At 33.2% G+C, this 13,251-nt stretch overlaps 1 protein-coding gene across 2 annotated transcripts; it reads left to right on the forward strand.

Annotated features, from left to right (window-relative positions):
- The first annotated feature begins 2,087 nt into the window (after nt 1-2,087).
- On the forward strand, nt 2,088-10,922 carry LOC130828849 (uncharacterized). 2 transcript variants are annotated; one of them, XM_057694866.1, is made up of 3 exons: nt 2,088-2,299; nt 9,662-9,830; nt 10,547-10,922. In XM_057694866.1, exons 2-3 carry the CDS (start codon nt 9,679-9,681, stop codon nt 10,695-10,697), a joined length of 303 nt encoding a protein of 100 aa, XP_057550849.1. In that variant the 5' UTR covers nt 2,088-2,299; nt 9,662-9,678; the 3' UTR covers nt 10,698-10,922. The 2 variants fall into 2 exon arrangements, with proteins under 2 accessions (XP_057550849.1, XP_057550848.1); XM_057694865.1 differs by having other exon boundaries at nt 2,091-2,299; nt 9,674-9,830.
- Nucleotides 10,923-13,251: the final 2,329 nt, after the last annotated feature.

The following is a 13,251-nucleotide window of genomic DNA, read 5'->3' on the forward strand; positions in this document are numbered from 1 at the left end:
TCCTTCCTGCTGCACGCCACTTGGCCTCTTCTGATTGGCTATGAAAAAATAGTCGTTTTTTCCCTTTCACGGCTATTTTCGCATTAAAATAATTTTTTTTTAAAAAAATTATACCAACGGTCATATTTTTTCGAGATCTATAAAATGAGACCCATATTGATATTTTTTGACATAATTTTTTTTTTACATATTTTGTTCATATTTTCGGTATATTTTTGGTTAAAAAAAATACCAAAGTAATCATTTCAAAAATCCAAAAAGAAAAATATGGATTCAAATAACCCAAATTATGGAAGAAATCCATGTAAAAAAAAACCAAGGAAAAATCTTCTTACAATCAAAGTGCTCAAATTCAGTATCAAAATCCTCCGTTCATTCCTCCATTTTCTCAAAATACTCCAAATTCTTCTTACTATATTCCTGAAAATATCCCAAATTCATCTTATTATGTTCCTCAAAATACCCAAAATTCTCAAACTATGTTTCACCACCATCATCAATCTCACAATGTCAACTCTAATATTGATATGTATTCAACTCCAATAAGGGGTGAAAGTTTAGACGAAAATGAGATAGAGTGTGATAATAATGATGATGATGATGATGATGATGATGTTGATGAAAATCAAGGAAATGATCAAGATGTTCAATATGGTGAAGATGGAGGAAATTCAGTTCATCATGTTGATGCTAGTCTTTACACGCAACCACCATTTCAAGATCGAGTTTAACAATTTGGTTCACCACCGAGCTTCACTCAATTGGTTCAACCATCTCAACAGCTACCTAATAATAATGATGAAGCCTCTATACCTTCAAAGAAAAGTTGGGATTTGATTGAAGATATTGCTCTCATATGTTCAGTTATGAACACAAGTACAGATCCAATTGTAAGCACCAACCAAAAGATAAGAGTGAGGTGGCAGAAAGTTAAGGAAGCTTATGAAGCAGCGAGGATCGAACGACCCCATCTGATCCCACGAAGAACCGCCGACATGCTTAAATGTCGTTGGGGTAGAGTTGCTCCAGCATGTTTGAAGTGGTCTGGAAGTTGTGATGAGGCTGTTAGGAGGAAGAAGAGTGGCACGACAGACGAAGGTGTGCTTAAAGAAGCGCATTTAATCCATCAAAGAAAACACGGTAACTTTAACTTGATTGAGGAATGGAAAATTTTAAGAAAGTATAACAAGTGGAAGCAAGTGGTAAAAACTAATCAAAAAAACAATTGGATCAACAACCAACTGGTGATGTTAGTAGTAAAAGTAGTGGGAAAAGATCAAGGACGGAAGAAGATTCTGAAACTCCAACAAGTGAACCTCAAGGAGGATCATCCACGCGCCCCGAGGGTGTGAAGAAGGCTAAGACTCGCATGACAGGGAAGATGGTCGCAGATCAATCAATTCAAGCTTTGAGTGCATTTGGAGAGAGTCTTCGACTTAATTCAGAAATAATGAAAGAGAAGACAGAACTTCAAAAACTAAAAGAAGTCCGAAAACAAAAACAACTTCAACTGGAAGAATATCGAATGAATAGGGAGATCTATGAATCATTAAGCAAAAAGGAAACTCTTCAGCCATGGGAAGTTGATATGATGGTTTAACTTGGACAATACCTTCAGAATTACAATCGTCAGTAGATATTTTAATTATGTAATGTCTTAATTATGTTTTAATTATGTATTGTAATATTTATTTGAAGTTAATGAATTTTTCTTAAATATTAAAAAATATTTATTAGAAATTATATTTATATTTATATTGATTAAAAAATATTATTTTTATTAAAAAAATAATTTTTTTTAATTATAAAATAGTAGATCTATTTTAATCAAATAAAAAATTATATTACCTTTGTACATGAAAATATTATTATAAAAAAATAAAGATAAATGTTAGAGAAATTAAGGGAGAGAAATTATGGTGGGGTAGAAAAAAAAGTAAGAAAGAGATTATGATGACCTTTTAAAAGAGGTCATTTTTAATAAAATTTGGTTAAAAGATAAAATTTTAAGAGAGAGAAAAATTGTAAAAGAGTGTGATGAATTTTTTTTAAGGTTACCAACTTACCATTAAAGATGGCCCGAATAAACCCCAGGTCTCAAGGCCCAAACATAATGCTACTGCTGTCTGCCTCTCAGAACCAAACAGATTTGTGACAGAACCCCTCACACCTCAATCGCCTGAGCCCTGACGCCACTTCACTCGCCAGACACCACGTTGCCCCCAGTGACCAACCCGTCACTGTCCTCCGCCGGCGCTATTCTCCATCATTAATTGGTCCATTCCTCTTTTTCTCTAAGGTATTATGTTCTGACTTCTGTACTTAACTAGAGTTTTTAGGTTATTTTTTCTTTTTTATTTGCAATTTATTGTCATTTGATATTGAAATTAATCATTTTAATTTGTAATAAGTCATTTCTAAGGTTGGAATGGTGTATCTATGGTGTTTTTGAATTTTGTTTTTCAGATTTTTGAATTTTGATTAATTTACCAACTAGGGTTGTTAATTTTGGGGTTTTGAATTAGGTAAATCTGTTTGCATCAAGTATTTATAATGGATATGATGAATTTGATGTTAAAGTTAGGATTGTTGAATTGGGTAAATTAATTGTCATTTGATGTTAAAATAAAAATTGTTGTTAGTGATTAGCATATACTCCGTAGTGCTATTTGTTGTGAAGTCGATGATAGTTATTTATTTAGCTGCGAGATTAAGATTAAGGACTAAGGAAATGAAGAAACAAGGGCAGAAATTAAGATAAAGCTTATGACTTAATGAGTATGAGATTATATTCTCATCTCAATGTTTCACAATCTACCACCGTAGAGATAAGAAGTAATTTCACCAAAATAACAAGAGCTATATTATACTTCTATTCTCTTTGTCTTACATATACATCCAAATGATTACTTTTCTCTTTATTTAGTTACGCTCTAACTACAATTGCAGACAAATTATTGACATTACTAATGATTCATGATTGTGTTGTATATTGCAAATGAATCCACGTGGACATTTGTCTTGATTTTTTCAATAGTGATTGTAATTTTTTTTTTTCATTATTGACATTACTTGCTTTTTTTTTTTTTTTTTTTTACTGTATCTGCCACTGACTGCCATAGCTATTTTATTATATGATTGATTGCACTTCAAAGGTTGTAGATACTTAAGAATGAGAATTTATTGGATGATGCTAATATTCTAGGAATGTTGTTAGGATACTTAGATAATACTAAAAGTCTTTTATGAAAGAAAAGTTGTAATAGGTGTCAAGAAGCTGTTGAAAGACAAGAAGGAAGAAAAGCAATGATGTCATTCACATATGTTAACCCAAGCCTTATTTGGATGTGGTTGTTGACTACATGGGAGTGCGGTTATAGATTGAGGATATAGGGGGAAATATATTCACTTGCTCTAATTTGTTATATTGGCATAGATTTAGGATTCATTGTTTTATTCGAACTTGCAATGAGTTGGCCATACTGTCATTTTTACTTAGAAACCCTAGATTCCAATACGAAGAGTTTTATATGATGATCTGCTAGTAGCTACACCTTTTTGATTCTTTACTTTTTATATAGATATTACATAATTTTATCGAGATTAATAGTTATTCCATTATGTGGTGAAACTACAGTAAAAAGGTCTTTGTATGCTTTACATTAGATCATATGAGCTATGACATCTATCTCTCTCATTGTGCTTAAATTTGAGCTATCCTATTGTTTGATTTTTGAAGGAATATTGTTTGTGAGAAGTACAAGTATTTGAAGATTTACACTATGTTTGCAGTGGCGGATTTAGAAAAAAATCAAGTGATGTCAACATTTTAAATAAAAATAAAATTACATTTAATCGTAATTGTCCACGTGATATTCATATTTTTGAAAACAACACATAATGTCATCATAAGACAAATTTTGAAACAAATCACTTTCAAACTATTGATTCCAACACAAACACATATTCAATTAAAATATTGATTCGAATTAGTGGAATTTAAATTATTATAATGTAATTAGCCAATTAAACAATTACCCAACACAAATATTGATTCCAACACATACACATATTCGTTCACCATAAGCTAAAAAACTTTAAGTTACGGTCGTAATAAGGTGATACAGGCGATATTTTCTACTATCAATAAGAAGAAAAATAAAATCATTTTTTGAATGAAAAAATAAAGCAAAATTTCAAATAAATTTTTTAAATAAAATTAAACTAAAACATTTGCTGGACAACTACTTTCTACCATGTTTCTGTGGTGAACATTAGTAAGTACAACAGAAAAGAAGGGAGAATTTGAAGAAAGAGAGAGAGAAGAGTACAAAGAATTTTGTTGGAAAGAAGAGAAAAAGAGTACAGGGGAGGGAGAGTACATAATAGAAGGTGAGAAGGGAATATTTGTGTGTATTCTAATGTATCCAATCACCTTATTACATCATATATTTATAGCTAAACAAGTATTACAAAACTTGCTGCCAAAGGATTGGTTATAAAAGATGCCTTTCTAGAATATACTTTCTAACAGAATTCTGCCATTTTGAGGTGTTCAATATGTTGCTGATTTGTAGGATTACCCATTTCGAGGTAAATTTTTGCACCTGCTCTGATACAAGTTGTGGTGAACCTTAGCAAGTACAACAGAAAAGAAGGAAGAAGAGAAGAAAGAGAGAGAAGAGTATCGAGAATTCTATTAGAAAGAAGAGAAAGAGTACAGGGGAGGGAGAGTAAAGAATAGAAGTTGAGGAGGGAATGTTTGTGTATATTCCAATATATCCAATCACATTATTACATCATATATTTATAGCTAAACAAGTATTACAAAACTTGCTGCCAAAGAATTGGTTATAAAAATGCCTTTCTATAGTGACGGCCACGGTCCGGGTTGGGCCAGTTCCGTTCCGGTTCCGGTTCCACCTAGCTCCAGTTCCATGTGGAACCTGATTCAAACGTTCCGGTTCCGGTTTCGATTCTGGGCGGTTCCAAACGGTTCATTGGCGGTTCATGAGGCGGTTCCGGCGGTTCCAACTCTCGGGTCGGACCATCGGTTCCATTCTTATTTTTCCTTTAAATATAATATAAAAATACTATAATAATGCAAACGTACCTTTGATGATTGCTTGATTAGTAGCAAAATTCATTGCTTGTCATCGTTATTAAAATATTTACTAAAAAGAAGGAAAAAAATAAGTTAATAAGAAACAATAAAGATGATTAATAAAAAAAGAGGGAGAAAATGGACTTGAACATAGTACCCGAAGGAATACTGAGCTGCTTACGTATCCTGAAGGAATCAAAGCCCACACAGTACTTTGTCATACCTTTTATTTGTAGTTGTTGAATGTTGATTGATCGTTGTCCGATATTCATGATCCTATTCGTCTTCGTCATCATCATCTTGTTGGTTAGATGCTTTCGCTGACTCTCCTCTCGACGATGATGCAGATGTATCCATCATCATCCATGGATCATCATCGTCTTGATCATCATCGTTCTTGAGTCCTTGTGTTCGGAGCTCCGCTTGATCCCAATCTTTCTTGCAAACACATATTTGAATAGTATGTGTAGCAAGACGAGATCTCTTTTCGTCTAGAACTCTTCTACCTGCACTAAAAGCAGACTCCGACTCAATCGTAGAAGCAAGAATTACAAGGATATCCTTTGCAATTCTTAATAATATGGGAAATTTTATGGATTTTTCTTTCTGCCATTGTAAAGTATTATAGCTACCTTGGTCAATTTCAAAGTGATGTTTAAGATAATTATCTAGTTATAAATATGAAGCGGAGGGTGAGGAAGAAGATGGTCCTACAAAACTATCGTCTAGGCTTATTATGTTAGCTATTACGGGATTATAATAAGTGGGACGTGCCGAAACGCTAGCACGCCTAGACGTATTGCGACGTGAGTTATATACACTAGAATAGTAATCATAAAGTTCTGCTAAAAGTTTTTTACAATTTATAACATAATTATGTACATCACTAGGCGAGCAATCTAATAATTGGTAGTAAAATCCAATTACTTTAGTAAGGATTTCCGTCTCAAAACATGGGTCTAAAATTGTCGCAATTCCATAAATAAAAGGAAAATCAGTAAATTAAGTCTTCCACTTGTCCATCATATCTGTAAGAATCGGCTTTAAAAATATATTAGTATCATAATGCGAATGTTTAAGAAGATGATAAAAAATAGTAATACATTCACTTATTACTAAGTGGACGTTTTGTTCGTAAACATATGAAAAAATCTTAGTTGCGTGGACATACGCTTCTAATATTTTTTGTACGCCTATAGCTAGTTCCCATGTTTCATCACTTATACTGCTATCTGTACACTCACTATACAGTTGTGTTATAACCGGACGATAAGCAATAACCTTTTTTAATAAATCATGGGTTGAGCCCCAACGTGTAGGAGTATTTAATGACCAATACACTTTTTTTAGTTGATAATGGTCACATAATTGCTTATATCTTCTCTTTACCTGTCCAACTCTAAGCCACTTCACTATGTCTCTAATGGTATCTAATAAATCACTTAGTTGTCTAATACCTGCTTGGCAAGATAAGTTAACTATATGAGCACAACAACGTACGTGTAATAATCTACCACCAAGGATAAAACTAAAAGCAGGTTCGTTATACAAAAGTTCGATGCATTTAATGTTGGCGGTTGCATTATCGTAGAACAACAAAATATCTTATCTAACAAGTTCCATTCTTTACATATCTCTATTAATATGTATTTTATGTTTTTACCCGTATGTCTTTCGAGTATTACCTTAAAGGCAATTATTCTTTTTTGAATAATTTAATTTTAATCTATCTAATGTGTTGTTACACATATAAGGTTCTAAATGTGGGGGAGCAGATCAAATATCAATTGTTATGCTAACCCTACCATTAAAAGATTTAAACATTTCTACTAATTCATAGCGCTTTGATTCATATAATTTTATTGTGCGTCGTTTAAGAGTGTTCCTAGGGATTACTCTATATTGTGGTTGCAAAGTTTTTCTGGTGTAATACTCGCATGCCTTACTTTCACATGGTTAAATGGCAATTCATCACAAAAGTAAGAGAATAATTGCGTAATTAAGTAATTAAGTAGAGAGAGTAGGAGAAGAGATGAATTATGAATGAAAATGATTGAAAGTGTGGAGTATTTATACAAAAAATCCCCAACGGCTAGTTAGCGGCTAGTTTTTGACCGGTTCCAAAGAACTTTTGGGCCGGGTGAGCCGCCCGGTTCCAAGGAACCGTTGGGCCGGGTGAACCGGTCCGGTCCAGTTCCCGGGGCGGTTCCTTGGAACCAGTGGTCCGGGTGAACCGGCCCGCGGTTCTTTAGTCCGGTTCAGCCGGTTTTTTCCGGCGGTTTAACGGTTTCGCGGTTCAGACTGGTTCGGAACCTGTCGTGAACGGTTACGGTTCCGAGACGTTTTTAAGCGGTTCGGTTCCGGGTAACCCGCTCCGTGGCCATCACTACCTTTCTAGAATATGCATTCTAACAGAATCGTGCCACCTCATCATTATCCATTTGTTGTCCTTTCTCAACCACTATTCTTCTTGCTTCTGTGGTAAACCTTCAAACTTTTAGCTGGGTTTGTTGGTACGACAGTTTCATCTTCATAGTTCATGCATATGTCATTCACCATTTCCATAAAAGATCCGGTGCATTTTGGCACAACAATTGTGTGAAACATAAGACAAGTACATTACTCCCGAGTCTCGAGCTACATGAATTTATTAAATATGAAAGCTCTTTGTTTTACATTATAGTGTTTCCACCATTCCTTTCCCCGGATGGTGTTTTATTATCCGCCGTTTCTCCATTTCAATTTTCTTGAAGCAATAATCCCCAAGAAGAAATTGAAAGCAATTATTGTCAAGCATTCGGCAGCTATGGCCAGTTGACGGTGGAAATCTAAGGCGACTAGTGAGGGCCGAGGACTATGGAGGAGGAAAGGAGGAGGTCGAATGAGTTAGGGTTAATATTTTCTAAATACGGAAAAAAGAAAAAAAAAATAGTAAAAGCTAAAAGAATGTAGCCCACAGGTTTTGAACCTGATATCCATTGGTTATCATATATAAGGCTTTATCAACCATCTACCTTCTTCTCTTGTCTTATACCTACTAGTTTTTTATACAAATTATAGTTTTATTTGTGGCCTACCCGAATACCCCCTTAGTTCTGCCACTATATGTTTAGATAATATTATTGAAAGGGAAGGAAAAGGAAATTGGTGGGGAAGGAAAGGAAGGGGAGGGAAGATGAGTATGTTGTCTTTCCAATGTTGAAAGTATTTGTTTTATTTAAAATGCGAAGGAGCTTCTCCCTAATATTTTCTTCCCTCCATTTCCCTCCTTTCTCCTAATTGTATCCAAATGAGGAAAATACACATTTCACTCCGCTTGCTTTCCTTCCATTTCCTCTTATCCAATCAGTGTTCATTTGAAGTTTGCTTATTTTACAAGATAATTTATTAGTTTTCTTGTAAGTTTGCTTATAAGTATCGGCTTGATGTTACTTGAGGAAATCACGGATGGAAAGTATTTTCACACTTATATTAGATATACATTTCTTTTTTTTGATATGATTGATGAGTTAAGTTGTACTTGTCTCTTTTTAAAAGGAATCAATACATTACGTGAAACATTTGAGTTAGATAATGAGACATTTGATTTCAGATTTTTGGTACTGGAAGCTCCATGTTTTACAGATATTTATTCTAGATGTTGATACTTGTTTTCTGTGCTAATTCGTTATTCATAAGAGGCGAATGCTTACTTTTAAACCTCGTTATGACAAATAAGCTAAAGGTTTTTGTGGGCATCGCAGATTCAAGCCGTGATCTGCAAGGGCCTTTTGCATCCACTTTGAGGTTGATTTTACACCTTAGTTTAGGAAGAAGAATGCCTCTGATATAAAAATAACTTGTTTTACAGTGTACATTTCTATAGAGTTTTGAGGAAATTCAAAATGATTCAAAAGTTGTATGGAGTATTACAGTTAGAGAGCTGAGATCCTGAATATAAGGTATCTCGCTTATGAAAGAAAGATGGCTAGGTTGTAAGAAAGGGGATGGAATCACTGTTTTATGTTAGCTTGAGGCCTTGAATAGATATGCTTATTGGGTCCAGGGTTGTAACTTTGGGTTTAGGTTGAGGAGATTAAGGGAATTGTTCTCTAAACCTTCATCTCTAGCCTGTGATACTGACATTGGTTGAGGATTCATATTCGTTTCATGGATCTTGCTCAGAAGTTGGTCATAGTGACTCGGGAGCATTTAGATTTCGATACTATTTCCTTGACATGATGATCTGCTAGTACCTACGCCAATCGCTTTGTTTTGAAGGACAGTCATTACATTAATTAAGTGAAAAGTTCATTTATGATAGATCTTATTGGCTTCATGTAAAATTTCTTGCTGATAGTGTTCCGTTGTTTACCGTGCTTACTAAACCATATCTACCTAATTTAACATTGAAACACCATTGAAATCAGACATGTTTAAGTGGACCTTGAAAAACGCTTCCATTGCAACATGTTATATGGACATGTGATTCAACAGCTTCAACCTTTTGGGACTTGTAAATAAAATGTTATATCACTTGAATCTCTTTCATTGCCTGAAACAAATACCCTTACAAAGTTGCTCTTGCAGTAACCATGAAGGTTAGGTCATCTGTGAGGAAGATGTGTGAGTTCTGTAAGGTGATAAAACGTCGTGGCCGTGTATATGTAACTTGCAGTGCCAAGCCCAAGCACAAACAGCGACAAGGTTTTTCTACATTTGCCCATGAAGAGCCCCTTGTTAGCATGTATGTAATTTTCTGCATTCCTTCTCAGTTTCAGTTTTGCTCTTCTGGAATGTGCTACTAGCAAAAAAACCTCATCATCAGTGGAGCTAACTAATGAATTTCTAGTATATTTCCTGGTAGAAATATGGACTTGGAAGTTGACGTATTCTATTAGCGGTAGAACTTACCAGTTAAATTTGGACTTTTAATTTCCCATAGATACTCCTATATCGTTTGGTGTGGAGTTCATATATAGTAATTTCTTAATGTGCAAATATAGTTTGCTAAGACCATTTCTAGAGGGAGATAAAAACTTTAAACCCGCAAATTATGACAAGAACGTCCCTTATTACTATGGGGCCAAAGATTTGCAGTTTTTGGTTTTGGATTATAAATGAACTATATTAAAATGAGTTATTAAATCTTTCGCACGCTTTAGTTATGTGAAATTGCAGATGATGTTTGCTACCGGCAATCAATTGGAAACAATCTCTTTGTTATCCTTAATAAGGGTAAGATTGTGATACATCCAACCCCGCAAACCTCCAATAGGTGGGAGTCATTTTATTGACATTGGGGTGATGAAATGTAATGTAACTTTTTGATGCAAGTGTATTAGTCACTCTAAAATCTAACCTTACAAACTATTTGATGCACGCATTGATTGGAAATAGGATGCTTTTATTTCTCGCTTTGAAAGCCAATGATGCTACTGGCTTATTTCTTGTAATATTCAGGTCTGCATCTGCTACTATAAAGCCATTGATATCCAACAACCCAAGCTTGCGTGTCGGTCTGGCACAGATCGTGCCCAAACTACAGCAGCCTGCTGCATTGTTTGGTTGGAGGGATGCCATCGTTTCACTTTTATTCAAGAAGAGAAACTAAAGCTTCTAGAAATGACAAATATCCAGGACATATAGTACCTCCTGAATTGTTTAGACAGCAATTGCCAAAAAACATTGTTAATTACAGTTTTGTACTTATGAACTGTTTCATTGTCCTATAACCTATTACCTTCTGTTTTCTTTTTGCTGTTATGTGGCTCCCACATACTCTGTTACACTACATCGTTTTTTATAAAGACAAACAATTGAGCAATTTTGGGAGAAATTATGTTGATCCTGATGGGAAAATTCAGAATTTATGGAGAAACTTGTTATTATGTTTTAATATTAGTTGGGAATTTAGGACTTGGGACAGTGACACCTTATAGGTGGATTGCTTTGGTAGGGACTGTCCCACTTTTTGTGTCTTCTCACATGCTCCGTTCTAATTGCTAGCCAACTTTTTGTTTGATTACAATTATTTCTGTTTAATTATACTTGTTATTGATAAGTGAAACTTTATCACACATATCACAATCAGATGTATTTATTTTAGAATGGAGAAAGTTTTGGAACATTTTAATTTAACATGTCACAATCACACATGTCTCCAACTGATATGTCTACTTTTGCCTCCATCTCCATGTAGCACTATGACTTCTATCTTTTTTCTATGATATTTGCAACTGTTTCATTTTAATTAGATGCATTTTAATTATCTAAATGTAGCAATTATACAAGTATTAGATTAGACAATTTAAGCTTTTAAATTGACATTTATAGCTTAAATTGACATTTTAAGATTTGGTAGGATATTAAACTTAAGTTCTAGAGTAAGTAATTTAAGCTTTGAAATAGACGTTTTAAGCCTTAACATTAACAATTCTTTTAAATAGGTGTTAAAAACTATAACGAAGGATGTTAAATTGGAGTCTATATCAAAAAAGTGAAGGTCAAGGCTTTAAATGAGGGTTTAAATCATTGGAAGAAAAATTTTAAGCTTTGGAGTTGAGATTTGGACTTTAAAGTAGGGTTGTAAACTTAATCATTTTGGAAAAGAATTGTTAAGGCTTAGATTGAAGATTTTAATTCTTGGTATGAACATTTTAAACTTTGGAATATACTCTCTTTGTTCTTACGAGAATGTATCCAATACTTTTTGCGTCAAATTTAGTGGAATGAGGAATTGAGTAGGTGAATAAGACAAAGAAATAAGTAATGATAAAAATGAGTGGTTAAGATGGAGAAAGATAATAAATTTGTGAAAATTAGATTAAAAGAAATAGTGTGGGATTATTGCTAAAAAAAAAGGGGTGTGAAATTAGTAGGACAAACTAATATGTATAGTTATGCAAATTGAGAGGAGTAGAGGGAGATCATTTCATGACTTGGAATAATTATTAAAATCTTTATAGTAGGATGTTGAACTTAAAAGTTGAAATGTTTATTTAATATTTAGAATGAGCATTTTTAATCATTGGGATGAGCATTTAAGCCTTAGAATAGGCATTGAAAACTTTGAAATAAGATGTTAAAAGCATTAAAATTGTTCGGCTAGAATTTTGGGTTGGTCACACGAGTACAACCGCTCCACATGAGAGTTTCTCTTAATTTAATTACTCTTATTACTTTTTATTTTCCTTTTGTTGTTTCCATTTACTCCCTCTTATTCAATCCACTTGTCCCATGTATCTTTTTCACACTTTTTGTGATAACATTTTAACCCTTAATATCTCTAATTGTGGAAAATTAAAAATTATGAAAAGTTGATATTAATAATCGTTGCATTGAGACGAATGAAACAACATCTCATTTGGCTATATTTTAACTTATAAATTAAGAATAGAAATATAAATTAAGAATAAAAATACAAATTAAGAATGATTAGCGAATAATAACCAAACAATAAATGGACAAGTAGGGAGAATTAGAAGGAGTACTAATTTTTTTATTATTTCAATGCGATCTTAGATCAAATAATTTTAATCGTGGGTTTTAAAAATTATAAAAGATTATATTTTAAAAAATACTTTATCTAGTTTTAATAGTTACACTTTTTCTTTTATGCTATTTAATGTATTTCTTTAATTAATATAGTTAAGGAAGATTTACATATATCCTACCTTTTAGTGGTTACCTTTTAAAAATCCCACATTTTAATTATTTTTGGAAAATTCCATCAATCACCTAAATTTGCTTCTAAAAGATAAAATAACCTTCAACCTGTTAAACAGGTTAAAATTTATTTTTCTTTTTTCAAATAAAAAAAATATGACAAAAATAAAAAGAAAAAAAATATTCATTCTAGCTCCCTAGTTTTCACTTACCCCTCTAATCCTTGTATTTTTCAAACATCCCCCTCCATTAACATCTCCCAGAAACTTACCCCTCTCCCATGCTAACATCCCCCTCCATTAATCAATAATCGAAAACAATAAAGAAAATAATAAAGAAATAGAATACAAAAAATAAAAAAACATACAAAAAAATAACGTGGTTCACTATCAATATGATAGCTACGTCCACGAGTACCGAGATGAAAGGTTTTCACTATAAACTGCAAAGATTACAAAGATAAATCAAGAATTCTCTCTACATGGCTCAATTTTTCTCTC

Source organism: Amaranthus tricolor, chromosome 12 (assembly GCF_026212465.1).
Source record: "Amaranthus tricolor cultivar Red isolate AtriRed21 chromosome 12, ASM2621246v1, whole genome shotgun sequence".
Lineage (NCBI taxonomy): Eukaryota > Viridiplantae > Streptophyta > Magnoliopsida > Caryophyllales > Amaranthaceae > Amaranthus > Amaranthus tricolor.

Excerpts from the sequence above, each read along its gene's own strand:
- LOC130828849 (XM_057694866.1), top strand. The coding sequence starts at position 9,679 with ATGAAGGTTAGGTCATCTGTGAGGAAGATGTGTGAGTTCTGTAAGGTG. Across the intron at positions 9,831-10,546 it reads GAAGAGCCCCTTGTTAGCAT|GTCTGCATCTGCTACTATAA; the intron begins GTATGTAATTTT and ends TGTAATATTCAG.